This window comes from Melospiza melodia, chromosome 1, assembly GCF_035770615.1.
Source record: "Melospiza melodia melodia isolate bMelMel2 chromosome 1, bMelMel2.pri, whole genome shotgun sequence".
NCBI lineage: Eukaryota > Metazoa > Chordata > Aves > Passeriformes > Passerellidae > Melospiza > Melospiza melodia.
In genome coordinates this window covers 104,785,694-104,806,107 of record NC_086194.1, presented here as the reverse complement: position 1 = coordinate 104,806,107, position 20,414 = coordinate 104,785,694, and the positions used below count along the sequence as shown (strand labels likewise).

General features: G+C 37.4%; 1 protein-coding gene across 8 annotated transcripts in view; it reads left to right on the top strand.

The window, feature by feature from the left end:
• Positions 1-20,414, top strand: part of COBL (cordon-bleu WH2 repeat protein) — a 155,010-nt gene that overhangs the window by 89,038 nt on the left and 45,558 nt on the right. For 6 of the 8 annotated variants that reach the window (XM_063163413.1, XM_063163387.1, XM_063163404.1 and 3 more), the window contains 2 exons: positions 13,872-14,010; positions 16,916-17,086. In XM_063163413.1, the coding sequence (XP_063019483.1) occupies positions 13,872-14,010; positions 16,916-17,086 (310 nt within the window). The remainder of the gene's footprint in view (positions 1-13,871; positions 14,011-16,915; positions 17,087-20,414) is intronic. The other 2 variants (XM_063163422.1, XM_063163430.1) reach the window with 1 other exon arrangement.

Sequence of the window (20,414 nt, the reverse complement as noted above, 5' to 3'; positions counted from 1 at the left end):
GTGTCTCTGTTAATTCAGATTAACAAATAATTATTGATAAACCAATTAAGAATGGAGATAATATTTGTTTTTATTTGTTTCTGTGATTCACATCAAATTCACGTAGCAGTTGCTTATTTTGGATGTACAAGGCTGTAAATACTGCATGGTAAAAATTTTCCATTAGGCTTTTAGTATTTTTTTTGTGCTTTTCTTCCAGTCATTCTGCCTGAAATTTTAGTTAGAAGCTAATTTATTTCATTTATGCATTCCTGTAGATGTTGAGAGTTTGTGGGTATCATGGGGTCTTTTGCCTCTGTTCATAGAACCATATAGAAATAATTTATTTTGCCGTACGCTTTGGCCAGAGTCTTTAGCCTGTTAGTCTGGGATGGTAAAACAGTTAAACTTGCTTGACATTTTTCACAGGTTAAGTGGTCTGGCACAGACAGATAATGACCATCAAGCTTGTCCAATAACAGAGATAAGGAGTGCACTTCAGTTCTTTGTCTGTGGAGAACATTGTAGTTCCTTTGTCTGAGCAGCAGGTGTGTGAAATATTCTCAAGATGATGCACCAGAGACTATACTGCTATCTGATGTAGGAAAGATTGTATAAAATAACTGTGTCTGTAGTAGGTCTCCACTATGAAAAGCAAAGAAATAGAGTAAAAAAAATTACTGGATAATACTGCTAAATGCTGCCAATGCCACATTCTGGCATGAAGAAATTCAGAAAAAATAGGTGAAAGATATAGTTGCTATTTGGAAGGTGTACGAGAAAGAAAAAAAAACCCCAAACCAAGCCTCCTTAGGTGGTTTATGTACTGGCAAAATTACTGGAAATATAATAGAGAATTTAACCAGTTGGCATCTTTATAAAGATAGTGAATGGGATAAATGTAGCTTTAGTAAAAGAGAAACGCTACTCTACAGGGTTTTTTCCTTAGAGTGCTCTTGATGCGTTCAGCAAGCAGATGGGTGTGATCTGGTTGATACAGTCTGTCTGGGTTTCCACAAAGCTTCCAAGTTCCCTCATCAAGAATTTCATAAGGAAACCAAGTCTCAGTTCCATAATAAATAAAGTCATCTAACTCTTAAATAACAGACACAAAAGAAAAGAAGAGAGAGATTGCAGGTTAGGACTAAATGATCTGCTCATCTAGTGGTGAAATGTTGCAGAAGCCTTGGAGTTTTTGACCATCCATGTCGATCATATTAAGAAATGACCTGAAAAAGAAACAGTGAGAAATTTTGTTGCTCCTACTTGAGTTATCTGGTTAGTAAGGACCAAGACTGAGTACAAAGAGCAACAGTTAGAAGACCTTATGAGACTGTGCACTGGGAGCACTTGCAGATGGAAGTAGTTATATTCAGTGTGGGGAAGGGTGAAGTGGTATACATGAGAAAAGACCACTCTTAATTTTTTCTAACACCTTGTAAGATACTGATCTCTCTGCTGGCAGTATCTGATTAGGAAGATCTTAGGATCGGATTAGGATTTTTATTTTAAAAAAGTCATCTCGAAGCTCAATAGCAATCAAAAAAGGAAATCAAATTAGGATTAGCATTTTAGGAGAGGAAAAATGGGTAAAAAAAATATTGTTTTATTACACCTCTACATTATGAGCTGTTTTATGCCATCTTAAATACTACAGCAGTGTTCTCCTTGCTTCAGAAGGATATGGGATGAGACTCATGGAAAAACATCAAGGGTGATCAAAGTTGTGGAGTAGTTTAGTACAGGGTCAGTGGTGCAACTTAAGTAAACCATGATTCTTCATCTTGAAAAAGTCACTGAAGACTATGGATAAAGATTTTTCTTTTCAGCCAGCCGTTGTAAGAGCATTTGGAGCTAATAGAAACAGGCAAACTCCCAAAGTCAAAGCACATGGGTCTTCATTGACTTGGTCCACCAAGGTTGTTATGGATACTAAAAGTTTACATTGGCTTAAGAGGAGACTGGACAAATGCTGCAAGAATGACAAATCCATTATGAATTTTGAAAGATAAATCACATCAGGAAGCCCATAAAATGAAGTTTGTTGGTGGCCACAAAAGTGTTTGCGAGAAGGTAGTATTAAACATACCTTTCCTCTTCTTTTGCTATCCTGTAGGTACCTGCTGCAGTCTAACAGAGAAGCCTGAGCAGAACCCTTGATCTAACATGTGCAGCTATTTTTGGAGAATACTAAAGAGAGTCATACCCAAATGATTGTCTCATATAATCTGATATCACTCCAGAAAAGTCATTGGCAGCATACACAATGACTTCACTAGGTCTTCTTATCAGTGGTAATTTGATGACCACAAAAATATGTTTCTCATTAAAAACAGAAACAGCTGCCTCTGATTCCTATTCCCAGTCATCAGTCTTTGTTTTGTGCTGCATTTGTAGAAAGTACAAAGTTTGTACAAATTTGTACAAAGTACAAAGCTGCATTTGCAGAATGGAGCTGGAAGTTTTGCCAGTAAATCATAGGACCAGTAAGAACTTTGCACCATGAACCCTAAAGCAACTTGCCTGGTGTGTGTTTTATGACTTGGTAGTGTGACTGCAGGATCAGAACCCCACAGGACTCTGAGGGTTGTATTTGCAGGCCCCTTGGGCTGCTCCTCAAAATTCTGAGATGTACTTGTACAGCTCACATTACAGGTGACTGGGAGCTGTATGGGTGATGTCCACTGGACTCTACAAGACTTGTGCATTTCACTGACAAAGTAAAAAGCAGCATGAAAGATGTGATCCCTTTGCATTTCAAATCAGTATCTGATCCAGGTGCGTGTCAGATATACTCTCTAGGTTGCAGGTCCTCTGAGGAAGGAACTGTTGAGACACTTCTGTCTTGTGCAGTGACGGGGCTATTGTTTTACTTAGAAAATGATGATATTTCTACCCTTCCAGAGATAGAAAGTCAATCTCTTTGGGTGTTCCCTACATCTATCCACTTTTGGTAATATTTTTCAAGAATATATAAGGGTGGAGCTTTTCTTAATGACTTTTACTTAATGGCCTTGTCAAAAAAAGCCATGTACAAACTGTTGCCCTTCACAGACATAAAATTTTGTGATGAAACACATTAGGTTTTATAGAAACAATTGTCTCTGTAAGCAATCATAAACCTGAAAGGTTTTATGAATTTCATATTTCCACTGGAGCTGAACCTGGCTAGTGCTATCCTATTGTAGAGACCATTATCAAGTTGTACAGAACCAAGAAACAAGAGCAGTAAAAAAGGCTGTGGTCTTTAAAATGCCCTATACCATGGTACATGACTAAGAAATTAAACCTCAACAATTCATTTCCAATTTGAAGGTGTTTTGTTCATTTTTTAAAGAGCTTTAAACATGACATTCAGTTATCTGAATGAGAAATATCCAGATTTTTTCATGTTTTACAAAACAGTAATCAGATAGCAAAGATGATGCCAGCTGACAGCACATCAGATAATGTTTGCTGTGCAGTTTGGATGCTTAATTTATCTAACAGCTGCACTTTAGTTTGGATAAATGATGCAGGCCTAAATTAAAAGAAAAGAGTAAAGTGCAATGATGGCTGAAGGCTTATCTTGCTGTCATGTAAAGCATGAAATTTAGGAAGGCTAAAAAAAGCTGCTAGAGAAAGGGAGTAATTTGTACTTCTTTTTATGATAGAAACAGTTCCAAAAATTAATTCTGGTGTATGCGCACTTAAACACATTTATTCTTTTAACATAGTTATTAAAAACTACAGCTTAAATGATACATGCAGCGTAGTGACTGCTTTCTCAACATCTCCAAAGAGTATCAGTTAAAGGCATGTTGTATTTTAATAATGTATTACAGAATTTTCTTCTGTATACCTCTAAAGAAATTCTGTTGTTTCAGTCCAAATTGCTACCCCATCCTCTTTATTGGTCCTAATGCTCAACTTCGTGTTGCTGCACATTTATTCATTAACAGCATGTGTCTCATTAAAAAAAAGAGTGGCAGAAAGCATTTTAATAAAATGGCAACTCTTTTTTTAGGCCGCCAACTTATTTTCTAGCAGCTTTTTTGTCCCTCCTTTTCTTTAAACTCTTTTTTCCCTGTAATTTTAAATAGAGTAAGGTGTCACAATGTGATGAATTATTTAAAAGGAGTCCAAGTTTTCTCAGTCTAGAAGCAATTAACTACAATTGATTATATTTTTTCCTGAAGTTTGGCCTGTAAGAAGTAGGAACTAGTTCAGAATTTCAGTAGAGGTTTTTGTGTTAGTGAGAAGGTACAGCCTCTCAGAAGTGCAGTTGGAGATGAGACTGATTTTGCTACAACCCTTTGAGAAAATCTTTACTCAGATAATTTTCACAGTCAATTAGCAGGTTTTGCACCAGAAGAACTTAAAATTTTGAGGTCTACGTTAAAATTATGCATTTTTACATTGTAAGAGGAATCCATTGTGTGGGGTTTTTTTGCAGTTTCAGAAATAAGTGTTTTGCAACTTTGTCCAGGAAATAGAAGCAATGTCAGTTCAGTGGTGACTTAAGTTGCTTACCTGCGTTAACTGAAGGCTGGAATTTGTGAAGTGCTGAGTGCTTCCCAATTTGACTTGGATAGGCTGTTATTTTAGAGGGATTGGAGAATGTAATTATAAAAATTTGCACGGTTCCTCCATGGTCTACTTTCCTGTTTTTTGAACAGTCTTGCACTCTAACCTGTGTAGCTGTAACCTCTGAATTGACATCAAAGTTGGACTTACCTGGTGATGTTTAATATATATGCAGGAACACAAGCAAAGTAAGCTTACAATGTCTTTACATTGCAATTTAACATACATGACATAATAATCATGCAAAAAAGCAAGATTTGTTTGGCAGGACTACTTCCATTTTTTTTCAAGAAAACATATGTCTTGAGAGTTGAATCCTTGAATTATGTGCAAGGAGAATTCCTGGAATAGTCTTTTTTCCAGCTTCAGTAGCATTCTTGATCTTTTGCAGTAATCCAGTTGCTTCTGGCTGTGAGTTCATGGTTCAGTTGCCAACTGTTTCTGAGCAGGCTATACTACCTGCCTTGGGAATGATACCACAACTTACCATCTGGTGAGATCATGATAGCATCGATTGACCTCCACATGTGGTCTCTGTCAAGCACTTCATTGAAAACTGGCAAGACATTGGGGCCGGAACATACTGTTCTATGCAGCCCTGAATTTTGGCAGGGTTGCAATGCTCAGTAAGTAAACTTCATCTGGCTTGCAAGCCTCAGACAAATAGAACAGGCTGATGTCATCGTAAGCTTTAACTCTCATTAAAGAAGAAAGTATGTGTCAAGTAATTATGAGGCTTTGTTGGGCACGGTATTTAGGGGAAGTTAATAGACAAAGATCATTTTGAGCAGTGAGACTTCTGAAGAGCTGGCATTCAATGAGCGATGAAAAATGACCCTAGCACTGTGCTTAATTTAGAAACTGGGTTTGCATCACTTTTCAGACTTTGTTACTAACTCCACCTTACGCAGATCCTAAATTAAAAAGGTAAAAATTGAAAAATTAACAAAGTATGTGCTGTGTCAATCAGGTTTAATTCTATGGCTTAATAATATAGTCATTGTTTAGCCAAATAAGAAAATAAGAGAAAACATCATAGGTATAATAATTAAAAAAAAAAAAAAGTTCTCTGCTATTTCAAGCTATTTTACACCGAATCATGGAATTCTTAGGGGTGGAAGGGACAGCTGGAGACCCCTCTGCCAAGGCAGGATCCCCTAGAGCAGGTTACACAGGAACACATCCACAGGGGTTTTGCCCCAGACAGGAAGGCTCCACAATCTCCCTGGACAAGCAGTTCTAGTGCTCTGCCACTCTCAAGGTAAAGAAGTTCTTCCTCATGTTAAGGTGCAACTTTGTGTGTTTCAGTTTGCGGCCATTGCTCCTCATCCTGTCACAGGGCACCACTGAAAAGAGTCTGCCACCATCCCCCTTAAAGTTGCCATGGGTCACTTGGAGAAATAGGCATCTCTTTTTTTTTTTTTTTTTTTTGTAATATGCCTGTCTTAATGAGAATGTGATTTCTCACCTCCTGAGACCCAGTAGACAACCCCTGAGCCCTGCTCAGCTGTATGTTGCTGGCACTTCCAGGTGTGGCTAACAACCAGTGTGCCATGATGGGTTCCTCAAACAAGTCTTCGTAGCAGAATCTATTTGTAATTTTGGATAATAAAATTTAGCGCTTGTGGGCAATAGCTTGATGTAGAGCCACGTTATGCTACAGTCCTAGTAATAGATCTAATTGATACTGTGGTACCACTGTGTTCTTCCCCCCTCTTCCTGCCTTTAGGTTGTAGAAATTCAGGGGCTTTTGGCTGGTGTTCATAAGTGCTGGAGAGAACTTGCCTTTAGTGGGAATTTGAAGGGGGCAGTGGGAAGGCATGGCACAAACAAGGTGATTGCTAAGGGTCCCTTCTAACCCAAGCCATTCCATGGACCTATCGAATGGGAAAGGAATCAGAAACTATCACTGCACTTGCTGCCTAAACCATGTTTCCCAGGTTTTCTGTGTGCCTGCAGAAGGAGAAGGCTGATAGAAGGGGGTAGAACACTGGAAATAATCAGATATTGTTTTCTCTAAATTGAGAAGACTGCCAAGGTGATTGCCTCAGACTTAGTGCTAAGCACTAGAAATTTAATTTGGCTATCTCTACACAAGGAAATTGACAATTAACAAAACAAATGAACGTTATTAAGAGTGTAAGATGTTAATTGTATAGTTCTAACTAAAAAGATGTGCACAAATATGAGATTAAAATCTGGAGGTCAATTTTGCCTTTTTGTAAACTTCTGTAGAGGAGAAATGAATATTGGTTTGTAGTGGTTTTAAAACGTGATTTTTAAGTGTTTGAGGGGTTCTTGTTGGTTTTTTTCCCCCCTAAATGAAGACATAAATGAGGAAAATTACATTGTATTCTGAGAAACAGAGGAAGTTCAATTCTTTGCCAAAGCAAACATCCGCAGACTTGTGTAGTCTACATGTTTCAATGCATGTGAAAATATTTGGTGTTGTAGAGTGATTTCCTTGAGTGGAAATAATGCTGCAGCTAGAAATGAGATTTTGCAAAGAAGGAAATCACAGCTATCTTAGTAATTCAACATCTCAGATTTGTTTGTGGATAGTTTCCTGTCTGACACATTTAACTGAACAAGTTAAAGGGTTTAAGGATTAAAATGGCATTAATTTTTAACTGTCCTTGACAGTGACATTTCACAAAGGGTGTGTTCTATAAAAACAGATGGAAAAATGAGCTTGCCCCTTCACCTTGTACTGGCTTTCTTGTGTTAACTGATTTAGCTTTCTGTCACCAATCAGCCAAGTATTCAAGGGCATACTTGCCTTTTGTCTACTTTATTTTGTGAATAAAATAGCACACGATCTTAGAAATTTCTATAAAATCCAGTAGTAGTAAGCTTTTATCTCTTATTAAGGCTGAGGTGTTTTTGCAGTCACAGCTTGATTTTTGATAATCAATATTAAATTCTGTTATAAAATTCTGTGTAACACCAAAGTTATATAATTTTTAAAAATAATCTGAAATTAGGCATTATGGGCAAAATAATGCTAAAATAGTGTGATATGTGATGAGAATAGTGTGATATGTGATTAAAAGAGTAATGGTGGGGTTCTTTTCAGTAGGCAGATGCAGTTTGCACTCTAGTTCTAAGACAGATTTCCCACAGTGCCTGAGCCCTTCCAGCAGTAAAGCAGCTCAGAAGCTGAGGCAGGGAGTACAGCTGCTGGTACAGGAGCACAGCTGGGATGCAGCCATCGGGTGAGACAGACACCTGCAGAGCACAAGGAAGCACAGTGCAGAGTTTCAAAGTCAGGAGGAAGCTCCCTTCTTTGAAAGGGATAGTTGTCAGGACTGAAATATGGTCATACTGTTCCTTGAGTTGCTTGCTGTTCTTGTGGACTTAAACTCAAGTTGGCAGTAGCTTGGGAGTCTCCCATCTAAATCTGTTCCCCAGGAGAGTGATGTGTCCAGAGTTATACAAGCTGTCAGGTCTGGTCAGTCCAAATATCAATCCTGCTATCCCAGCATACTTACTCATATGGCTTACTTAAAGCTAAGCCTATTTTTATTAATTTTATTGCCAGGCTTTGAAATCCAACACATCAACATGAATGGAAGTAAAATGACCAATGCAGAGAAACTCTTTGCTAATTCCTAAAGTGTAATTATTCCTATGCATTTTACCAAATTGCAAGTTTTCCAAATGATACCCTATTTAAAAGTGTTTCAATGTGCTAGATTTTTTATTATCTTTTTGTCTGTTGTTCTGGTAATGTGCTGTTGTGTTGCATGGTATCCTAGTAAATATTTTAAATAACACACACAAATGCATTCTTCACAGTAAGGACATGCTTCTGGGGAGACATCAGGCTGCTGCCTTTGAATGCAGTTTCTAATATACTTGTGTTTTAGTGCAGTTGTGTACTTATGGATTAAGCATTCATCTTTTAATCAAATGAAGCAGGATGCTACCCAATAAGGAAAGAAGGTAGAGAAGTTCAGTGCTGAATAGACTTCATTTCATTCAATGAAGCTTAAAGTGGTCAGCCTCATTAGCTCAGTTGCCCAGTTTTGAGAGCTCATTGAATTTTCCTTTGTCAGTGTATGCCAATGAAAAGTCTAATGATATATGACCTGTCCAGGGAATATTAGGCACATGAGTAAATGTTGTATAAGACACATTAATGTTCAATTGGGACTTCTTGTGGTTTCTAGTTCTAGGCATGTTGAAGCATCTTTTGCCCTGTGAAAATGCAGAATCAGCTGTGCAGGAGAGCTTTTATATCATCAAGTTTAGTGGACAGATTTATGTCTCCATTCTGCCGCTGAAAGATTTATCTGTCTGATTTTCCTAGAGCAACTCTTCTTGGATCAAAATATTTTCTTCTCAACTGCTTTAAGTTATGTCATAGTAATATGTCTTTCAATCTAAACCCATAAATCTTACATACCAATCTACTACTTGTCTTTCATAGAATATTATAAAGGATTAGTGCAGTTATATAAAGAATTTAAAGTCAATTAATGAAACATGCATTGTTCTTTCTTTTAGAATTCTTGTAAAATGGTTCTTAATTATTTGAAGATTTCTCAAATTTTTTTGCAAGGGAAGAGGTTTGAGATGGTCCCACACATGGTTTGGGATGATACTGTTGCTTGTTCAGTTACAGCTTAGCTCTGGAGGTTTTTCCTGTTTGAGTTGCATTTAAACACTTTTGAATTTCAATAAGCTCTCTGACCCCATGCAATACCATGGCCAGCAGGTGTATCAGAATCTGGCTCACTTAAATCAGCGTATGTGTCTGGTCAGTGTGGGATGATGGAACCACTTTGTAATGAGGGTGTGCTGGTGATTGACTCCATGTGTCCTTTTTCCAGTTCTTTTTCTTTACTTCTAAAAATAATTTCTGCAGTCATTCACCGTTTCCATAATTAGGACAATTTGTATACAAATTAGCCGATTTCTGTATAAAACGATAAAAGGTCCTGATGTGTAACATTGCATGAAAAGGAGAAAGAGGCAAGAGATTAAAAGGACTTTCTTCACACATATCATATGCTATAGAATTATTTATTTGCATATGCCCAACAATAATCTGGCATCCCTTATAAGCAATTCTTATTCCAGACATGATTCTATTGCTGATACATTTCTATAATCTGTAGCTATGTTTCTTGAGCAGGAAGAAAATTGCTTTAAGGAGAATTATATTAAATATCGAGACTGGAAAATTCTTAGGTTTTTAACAATTTTCCCTTTCTATGGCAAAATGATAGGAGTGATAGTAAAAGGAAAAATCTGTTGCCATAGGACAAATGTTTCTTGCAGTGTTTATAAAAAATACTGGAAAGACTGGCTTAGACTTTGAAACACAAACTATGCAAATTAATGGTGCCGTTTCTGGCCTACAGAGGAGGCTCAGTTTTAGGAGCCATAAACCTGCAGTGAATTTGGGCCCAGTTGGGTCTGTGGATTACAGAAAGTTGGCATTGACCACAGATTAGTACTTTTATAAATCAACATTTCTGTTAGAAAGTTTAAAAGGGGAGGGCTGACAAATACAAAACTAGTGTCTGGCCTGTAAACAGAGGACAGGCAAGGCAAAGGAGTGGAGCTCACACTGGAATTCTATCTGAGATCCTCCTTGTCTTTGAATGCTAGCTGAATTTTCAGTAGTGGTGACTTTTGTTTCCTTGGGCCTCCTTTAATAATTTTCATTATTTCATATTCTTTGCAATCTGACCCAAAGAAAGTAGTCGACCTTTACACATAAAGAAACTTAAACTCAGTTTATACATGCACTCTTACAATGTCCACAGGTTGTTTGCAAGTGGGCTGACCGTGAAATGCTACTGATTGAAAATTTCAAGGATTGGCCTTCTACACAATTTTGACAATTAACCTCCCACATGATGCTGTTGTTTTGCTCTAAATATATTCTCAAATGTTATCTTATCAAATTTTGTTAAGTATGTTGAGTTTTCACAGTAGGAAAACAAATTCAGCACGTTGCTCAGATATTTTGTACACGATGTTGGAAGTATTTTTCAAAGAGCCCGTGAGCCCTGAATGTGATGACTTTTTTTATTTTGCTTTTGTTTTATTTTAATTATTCTATGTTATCTTATCAGTAGGAGAAGAGAAACTGGGCTTTTTTTCAGATTTGGGTCATTTTGACCTCTTTTATTCTAGCTCAGTTCATGGTATTAATTATAGTCAGAATTTAGTTAACATCTTTTCAAATTATGCAATTTTTGTGATAGGAGCTGATCTAATAATTACTTGTTGATAAAAATAAGCAAAACACAAGTGCTAAGACTAGGAAATATTCTGTTAGACTCAGAGAGGAGCTCCTCTTACAAAGTTTCAATGGGAAAATAATGCAAATAATGTTGCTAAGGCTTGATTTCTTTATAAAAGAAGCAGCCAGCCATAACAAATTATTTTCGAGTTCTATTGGTTTTTTATATACAATTGGAAGAAAGAAACAGAATGTTCATTGTGTTTTTCCATTTATGTTTAGCCTCATAGGTTTACCGAAGTTGGGATTAAAGAAAAGATACTTTTAACAATTTTTATGACCTGGTCTTGACATAGATACTTCTTATATACTTTGTAGCATGACTGGCTTTAAACAAGCTTTTCATCTTCTTTATGAGAAGAATACTGCGTTTAGCTGACAGTATAATAAAAGCATTTTTGTGTGTATGTTTCACCAAACTTTCATTATTGCAGTCATGCACTAGCTCTTTCCTGGCCTATTCTTTAACTGCAGCAGCGTGATCATCCATACACGTATCTAATGTTCCTCAGAATAATTGACTAAGTAAGAATATAGAGAGCTGAAAAGGATAATCTGATAATCTGAGTTCTAACAAGGATCCTTTCTTCATAGGAAGGCAATTATATGTCTTTGTGGGATTTGAATATACTAAGCTAACCTCCTGTACTTGGAGAAGGGTGCTTAGTGATCTCTAACATTTTAAGTGGGAAGACATATTTCCTTATTTTCTGCCTTGATTGTTAAGATTTCCTAGCTTTATCATTTCCAAACAGTTTTTGTCATAAAATAAAATGACTTTTCTGTCTGGAGAGGGAGGGGTGAAGGTAGAAGCTGCAAAATGCCACTAAACAGCTGCAAAAGTCAAGCCTGTATTGTGAAGTTTTGGGAAAGTTCAGATGGTGCCTGTCTCCCAGATGATTCAATTTCTCCATAGTTGCTGGATCTTGCAGTCTTTGTAGTAATCAAAATCACCACTTTATTAATTTTCTTTCTCTTTTTCCTGTAACGTAGTGTATCCTGCAGAACCAAGATACAGTATTAAGTGCCTAGATGTTGTTAGTTTTTTTAAAATGCAGGGGCAAAGAATGGGATTTTTTTTTTCAAAGTGTGTATTTACTAATTTCTTCAGTGGAGGAGAATGCAGCATTAGGTGGCTGTCCTTGGTATTATCCTCCTCAAAACCAAAGCCTGATGAGTTTATTTCACTGAAATGGAGTTTCCCATGTTCAGCTCAATATTGAGCATTCTGTTTCAACTTCAGTCAGTTGTGGTTAGCTCCTAATCACTACAGGCAGTTTCTTTGTCAGGGAAATGTCCCATCTTAATATAGAACAACACTGTAACATTGCACAGAAGTTTTTCAGTGGAGCTCTAAAATTTTGCTGTATCTATTTCAAGCATTTGGTATGGTTCTCTTTTCTGGATATAAGTCCAATACTTTTTTAAATTCTATGAAATTTGGTGACAAAAATTTAGGTCCACAAAGTTGCTAGTTACTCCTAACATTATTGCCCATTTACTATGCCTAACTTTGTCCAGATTGGCCTCACTGTCTTTAGTCATGTATTGTATCTGGTGGAAATTTAATATGAAATGCTGACATCATCCATGATAGTAGGAATTAAGACCAGGACACCTTCCTTTCCCACCCTTGTTTGGGGTGAAGCTGCAGCTCGTCCTGGTTGCTGGGGTCTATGTCCAATGTAGTTACTACCAAGTTTCTCCCACGCAGGGTACAGGTTCCCCAAGGGGTGGAGAGTATCCAGTTGTCATATGGCATGGTGGTTAAAGCATAATCCTCAAAGGTGGGAACAAAAGAGTTCTTTTTTTAAAATGTAAGACCCTCCTGAGTATTTTTAAAAGGGAAGGCTAAGTGAAGGACACTCTTTTCATACCCTATTCTTTGTAAAATTCATTCATTCTCAGATTTTTTACTCAATGTAGGAAAGGAAACCTTTAAATGAGTGCCTTTCTTCTGAAGTCTAGTGGTAGATTTGGGCACTGTGAAGTTACTGTTTGTTTAATGAAATCTCCCACAACAATTGTATTTTAAGGATCTGTTAATCCTCTGGATTAATGGAAATATTATGATATGATTGTTGTAATTTTTATTTTTATTAGTTACATCTTACACCTGAAATAGTAGAAAACCACTGCAGTTCTGTATGTTAGGTACAGAAGATTTGGGAGAGAGCAGTTAAATCAAAGAACTGAAGAATTCTTTGGTGGAATACCAGCAGCATGTTATATGTGGGCAACCACCATTACTCTCTACCTCATCAAAGCCTGGTACTAACTGGTGTTGTCAGTACCTTTCAAATATAAAAATTCCACAGATTTCCCTACATGGTTTTATTATTATTATTTTTCCAGAAAAAGGAAATAGAGCTAAGTTCCAACAAGCTACAGAAAATATTATGCAGCCCAATGAAACCAAAGTCATTTGTAATAATATTTTTGTTATTTTTAAAAGGAGCATAAACAGTAATGAAGTCTTGGCATAGCAACCAGCATGTTGCAATTATTGGAAGCCAAGGTGTTACAGATCTTCAAAAGCAGGTCTGTGAAGTCCAGTAGGCATGAATAGAGTGCCGTGTGATCTCATATCATCACGCAAACAGGCAATTCTGATTCTTCTCTCAAAAATCTTTAGACAAGAATTTGAGAGTAAAATAAAAGAAATAAGAAAGATTTTATTCACTATACATGCCAACTGGAGTATTTAACCATAATTTAAGGTTTGAAGAAACCAATGGGAAAAGATTTTGTTATGGCTCAAGCTTAACAACATACATACTTTGCTTTGTTGAGTGTTGGGCTCCCTAGTTCACTTTTTCCAAAAACATCAAATGCCTACCAGAGTGGTATTTCTGCTGTGACACTCATCAGCAGTTCTCGTCTCTTTCCTTTTCTGAGTGCAATATTACTGTAATTCTTTAATCTCTGCTTGTCACTATAATTGCTCATTATAAATATACCTTGCTGAGAAATTAGGTCATATGGCAAACACTTTTTTTTGGTTACTGAAAATGTACAACATCAACAAAATATATCCTTTACTGTGCTTATTTTTCAACTTTGTTAGATATCACAAGGAGCATCCTTGAATGATTTAAGGAAAAAGAAGAGGCGTGCCCCTCTTCCACCAGCTGCATCTGCTCCACCCACTCCTGCCATACCAAACAGGACAGAAGACAGGGAAGACAAGAGGAAGAGCACAATGGGTGAGAAGCGTTCTTTTCTCCTGAATAACCCTATTCATGTGTTTTCAATGCTCACTGCTTGAAGTTGCCTTAATTCTGTTATGCTGTGAGTTTGGAAACTTTTGTAACTTGGGGAAAAAACTACATTTCTCTGCAGAATGAAAGTCTGGAAATAAGTGCTTGTATATTACCTCTTCTTTTTTTTTTTTTTCAATGGCACCATTCAGAGTATCAAAGGGTAGTAAAATATAGATAACACTCATCAGGTGATTTGAATATTTGGCACAAACTTTACATATCCAAAAGCACTAGCCCTGGGCCTATTCTGCGCCTTGAAGGTCATGTGATTGGTTTGCTAGTAAATGGAAATACAGAAATAGTAAATGGAAATGCTAGTAAATGGAGAGAGACCAGGCAAAACTGAATGCATCTGAAGCCATGAAGTTCTGCTAGGACCAAAGTGCAGTGAACTTGGTTCAGTGTTTCCTCATGTTTCTAAAGCCTGAAGACATTTGATTTTCATATAGTCCTCCAACAGTTTGACATCAACTGCCCATATAAAGTAAAGTTGTTTCTTTTTTAAATTTCATTCCTGCTTTTATTATAAATCAATACCTGATGATTCTTTAGCTAATCAGTAGAAGAAAAGAACTGATGCTCTCAAAGGAATGCCAACAAAAGAAACTGTAGCTTCAGCTGCATGTGGCACCACATTTACTCACACAGGAAAACTGGAAAACATTCTCCCAAACCTCTGTTGTTATCTGCCTGGTAGCTTGTTCAGATTGGTGAGGGCTTTGCTTGAGTGAGGACACCAGGATTGTGCTTCTAGCAAGCAAAGTGATTTTATAATGGGTCAAGTTATGAGATAATGACCCCACATATTGGAACTCATTTTTCAGTACATTAGGAGAATCATTCTTCAAGTGCCATAACGCACTCAGTGCACTTCAGTTCATGCCTTTGACCTCATGTTTCATAAAATGCCTAAGACATACAGATATGACATTCTGTCATACATAATTGCTTGCATTACAAATGCCTCACAGTTTAGTAAGAAACCTCTTGGCTTTGTTCCAACATTTATTTTCAGTAAATGCTTCACATTTAATGCCTCAGCATTTATGTAGCAGCAGGAGTCCATTATCATGTGACATATTCAACTCCATTGACATTTCTTATTTAAACTCTCTAAGGGTAGTGTTATTGCTGGACCATATAACACAGGAGTTTTCAGCAAATTGGCTTACTTTTAATCACTACAGAGGTCACACTGCTGCTTCTCATGCTTTGACCTACTACTGGTCACTTTTTGATGACATTTGTTGCTTTAACTTTTTATAAGTGTTCCATTTCTTTTGTATTGGTGCTCAAATGTTGCAGATGAGATATAGCAGAGCAGAGCTACTTCTAGTCTGTTCAGTACTGTGTATATAAGTGCTTGTTGGAGTGCTCTGCTCGTGTAGGATTCTGTAGTATCGTTTGCTTTAATGGAGCCTTATTATTTTACACTGACAAAGAACTCGTCCCACAGTAGCCCTGTCTTCAGTGCTTTTTGTTTTCTGCTACTTTCTTGAATGAATGTGTTCATTAACAAGAAAAAATGTTACAGCCGGAGAGGGTTGGTAAAACAGCCTCTCTTCAGGGCCCTTGCAGGAAAACAATGAGAAAGCACAGATGGCTCTGAAAGCATGAGAGAAAAGCTGTGAAAAAAAGCAAGACTCTTGTGAGGGGAAAAAACGTGCTGCAAGAAATAGTCAGCCACATGATGGAAAAAAAGTATTAAAAATACCTGTGTACCCCTCAAGTTAGCCATGTGAATCAAAGCAAAAGATCCTATCAAAAAATATTCTCAAACTGGCAAATTCCCCATAGTGTTCAATACTATGTTATTATGACACCAAAGTCTTGTGCCAAATTTCCTCAAAGCAGTAAAAAAGGGCTTGCACATTTGCCAGCATTAAATTGTGTCTCTGGAAGATACTCTTCTGGAAGCTAGTGACTGCTAAGTAAAAAATCATAATGGTTTAATCTTTTTTCTTTGCCTGGGTGCTGCTTCCCTTCTCAGCAGCCCCAAAGCACAAGCCAGAGAGTGTAGGAATGGATCAGACCAAACATGTCTCTGCCAGCATCCATCTTCAGCAATGACCACAGCACATGCTTCAGGCAGGGTATGAAAGCAGAACAAGCAGGTAGTCGTGGTTCCTCAGTGCACTTTCAACCTCTAAGGACTTTCCAAATAACAGTAGCTCAAGTTCTGTACACCACAAACTGGCAGCAGCTTTTTACATTGAAAGTGGTTACATTGAAAGAGTACAATGCAAAAATGCGTGCATTTCTTTAGTTATTGCACATAGTATTGAAATAATCCCCCAGACAAAGTTATGGGCATTTCCTTTGATAGCTTCAAACACTATTTTACAAAAAACAGTTTCGAAAAGAAGAGCAGAAAAGCCTATAAGATACCTACTTCAAAACAGTGACCCAAGGCATCTTCCTCTTTCTCTCAGAAAGAGTCAGGAAAATAGTCACGTAAAGTATATGAGAGGTTAGCAAATTCAGATAGTTTGACATTTCAGAAGATAAAATAAAACACATTTTTCACAATATAATACACAGCTTTTTTCAATTTTTTTTAGTTTGCTTAACTATTTTTCTTCATCCTTATGCCTGCCAAAACTGGTGATTTTAACTGGTAGCTGTAATGTATATCTATGTGCTGGGCTCAATACTGGTCCCACTGCTGTTGGTTTAAGACACACCTTTTCCTTCTCCCTTAATTATTTGGATGTAAATAAGAGCAGAACTAAATCCAGAGAGACTTTGGATGCGGGTAAAGGAAAATCAACGTGTTTTTAAAAAATTAAAATTAACAGAGTGATCATTATCTTGCAATGAAGTAACAAGTGAATTGATCCCCCTGTAGGTGATGGACGGCAGGTGCCACAAAAGCCTCCTAGGGGCACCGCTCGTGGTGCCCCCCAGTTAGTGATCCCCCCACCCCCACCTTACCCTCCTCCTGGCAGTGACATTGTGGATCCAACAGTGTGTTACAGAGAAGCAGATGTTACAGCACCAACAGAGCTGGTACCTAAACGTATGTTTGAAAATATATGTATTTGCATTTCCATTCTTTTGATGATTACTCTCAGGGGTAGCTTTTCCAGACTTTCCTCTCTGCTCTTTAGACACCCGTGTCTGTTTTTCCCCCTTTTTCCAGCCTGCTGTCTTTCAAAATGCCCAATGCAGTGTAACTAATTAATATAAAGTGAGAAAAGCACTTGCTTGGAGAGGGTTTTGCATGTGATACCTGGTCATTGTACAGAAGCATTTTAAAATAACCATCAAGCTTTGTTGCTTTGTTCAACTGCAAAAAAAGAAAATATTTTGTCTTTTATCAATTCCCCAAGTTTGTTTTCCTGTACTAACAATTTTTTTGTCTCCCCAGAGATGAGTTCCTTTGAGACTCGATGGGTCTATCAGTCTAGGTTGAAAACTACAGGGTCTTCCTTAAGAAAACTAAACCATTTACAGGCTCTGTATATTGTAAAGGCCTTCCTGTCCTAATGGGTACATCTTTCTTGGCATCTCTGGGTAGTCCTTTGTGTGCTCTTCACCTTGGGGCGTAACAGTTATCAGACAAAGAAGTACAATAATTTTCACATGCCCGTGTACTTGTGAAAAGCATGTTTTCATGCTGCTTTTCGTGCTTATCCATTGACTGCCTTTAAATCTTTGTACACAATCCAAGTCTTTGATCATGTATTATGTTCCCTGTGGGCTTGCCCTGCACACCCATGTAGAGCCGGTAAAAGCAGCAAAGCTCTGCACGTTATGACATCTCATGGATGCACTTCCTTTGAAGACTAGGAGGGTGTCTCCTAACCATGGCATAGAGAAATGTCTCCATTAGCTGCTAGTTTGACAGAAGGTCACTTTCCAGGACCTTATGTTTACCAAAAGTACTCTGCAGGTTGCGATTACTCTGATACTGTAAATGTGGGTGTGTTTGCTGTTGATTACCAGCTAAAAATCTAAAGCACTATTTCTCAAATTGGAAATACAAATTGTTAAGTTTTATTGGAGCTAATGATGGAAATTAAGGAGATCATACTAAGAGAAAACCTGAATCTTATTGAGGAATAACCCTAAGACATCTTTACCAGCTTATGCACAGAAATCATACTTAAGATCTTCTTTTTGTTCTATATACTATCAGCTTTCCTGTGATGTTTTCTTTATTAAAAATCCATTGTGGCCTTCTTTGCATTAATATTTCTGCTTCATTTGAGTTTCTATCACTGTTATTTTGCAATGCTTTCCTGATCTACCTTGCTGATCAAATACCCTTTAATCAATGCAGCCCTGATGTAATCAGTGCCATCATTTGCTCCTAAACAAACACAGTATCTCAGCCAAAAGGATTTGATTAAGCTTGTACATAGAAATATAACATGAATTTTTATTGTCCTCAATTTACTGAGAGCAAGAGCTTAGTGGGTACTTATTTTAGACTTAAAGCATCAGTGTTGGAGAGGGACAAGTTTTAGCTCTGTAATTATGCTTTGTCCTACCTAGATAAAGATAAGTGTGTAGATTTACACAAGAGAAGCGTGTATAGATGTACCCATGAGAGACAGCAGCACAGGTAGGACGGATGCTAATTACATTGCCTAATGCCATTCTGAAAGTGCTTAGATACTGTAGTGTTTGAGCCCTGTAAGAACAACGTTTTGCAACAATGTGTTTTATTGCCTGAGAATGCCTCAAGCAGTGCAAATAAGATTTGGGTGGTAGATTCAAAGAACAACAAAATTTTCAATCTTCCTAACTCTAACCTCAGTAAATGTGTTTTCTCACAGAATGAGGTGGGGAGGAGGATAAACGGCTGATACCAGGTGTTGTTAGAAGATGTGTTTTTTCTTGAAATCTCTCTCAAAACCACTTTCTCTGATAACAGTTGTGTGTGGGTGACTGTCAACAGCAGTATGTGTTCCATGAGAAAAAATTCCCATTTAGAAGTTAAAATTCTGCGATCATGTGGAATTTAAATTCTCAGTCCTTATGATCTGCCACTGTCTGTGAAGGGCTGTCCTTCCTCCCTCCCTACACACAGTTATCACTGTTCATTGAGTTTTCCAAATTTATGTGGAGTGTAAGTAATTCATGAGTATGGTCTTTAGTGAGATACTTGAGCTTTTCTGTATCAAATACCATTTAATACATTTTAGAATCTCCTCCACAAACAAGATCTTCACAGTTTTTCTCTTAAATCTTTTTATCCTAGTTACATGACTTTTTCTCTAACATTTGGTCTGGTAGAACCTTAGCTGCATGTTGTGTGCACATTTAAATTGATGTGTTTATGGGATCCTTTCTCCTTCCTTACCATGCTAATCAGATTGTTCACGGCCTGATTCTAAGATTGACTGTACTTCGGGAATGCAGAGATGGAGATTGTTGCATGGTGTTTGGTTATGTCACATTGCTTGGGAAGTTCCAAATGTGTGAGTTGGTGGTAAGCTCCGTGCTACTTACCTGAGGTAAAGAATGCTTGTAGTGAAAGACTGCTGCACCTAGACAAGCAACTGAAACCTGCTGCCTTGAAATGTCAGCCAGCTCTTTAGAATAAATTCAGTATTCCTGTGAAACGCCACATTAGCCCTTTATTTGGCTAGTTATGAACTATCATTAAGATATGCAGTAAGAAATTAAAAGCTCTGTGGGAAAGAACATACAATATACTCTGCCTTCCTGTAGCGTGAGATCCTGAGGTTAAGTTTTTCACTCTGGCACCGGATAAAGTACTAGTGAACTCAGGGCTCGCACTGGGTAAGGACTCGACAACTGATTGATTTGTAAATTTCAGAAAGTGCTATTTCTTTGAAGAAATTAAATAATGATTTGAACCTGTCATTGTTTTTAACTGTAGATCAAAATAGTCAAACATCCCTTAATTAGAAGGTCTTTAAGGGGTGAAGGAGTGGGTACACTATTTTATTTTCTGTGGATGACATGTGTACTAGTGGTTGATGAATAAAATCAGGTTAATTTTAAGGTACTACAAGAACAGAAAATAGCCTTGTCTATATATCCAATTTTTATTTTTTTTCATTATATCACTGATATATGAACAGATAATACAATCTGGCTGACAGAGGCAAAGACTGTTTCACAAACAGTTCAGTCATATTTCTTCAGTCACTTTAGACATATATCTAGTCTTTCACAGGGCTAGATTTTAAGAGTTTGGTTTTGTTTAGCTTGAAAAAAATGGGTAGAAACAGAGAGTAAACTTCAGTCTTTTACTTGTGGCTCTACATCAACTGAGAACTGAGAGGTGCTGTGCAGGGAGTTTTGCTGGCTTGTCATGGTACACTGCTTCATAAGGCAGGTGTCAAGTGACCCAGCCTTTTCTTTCTCAG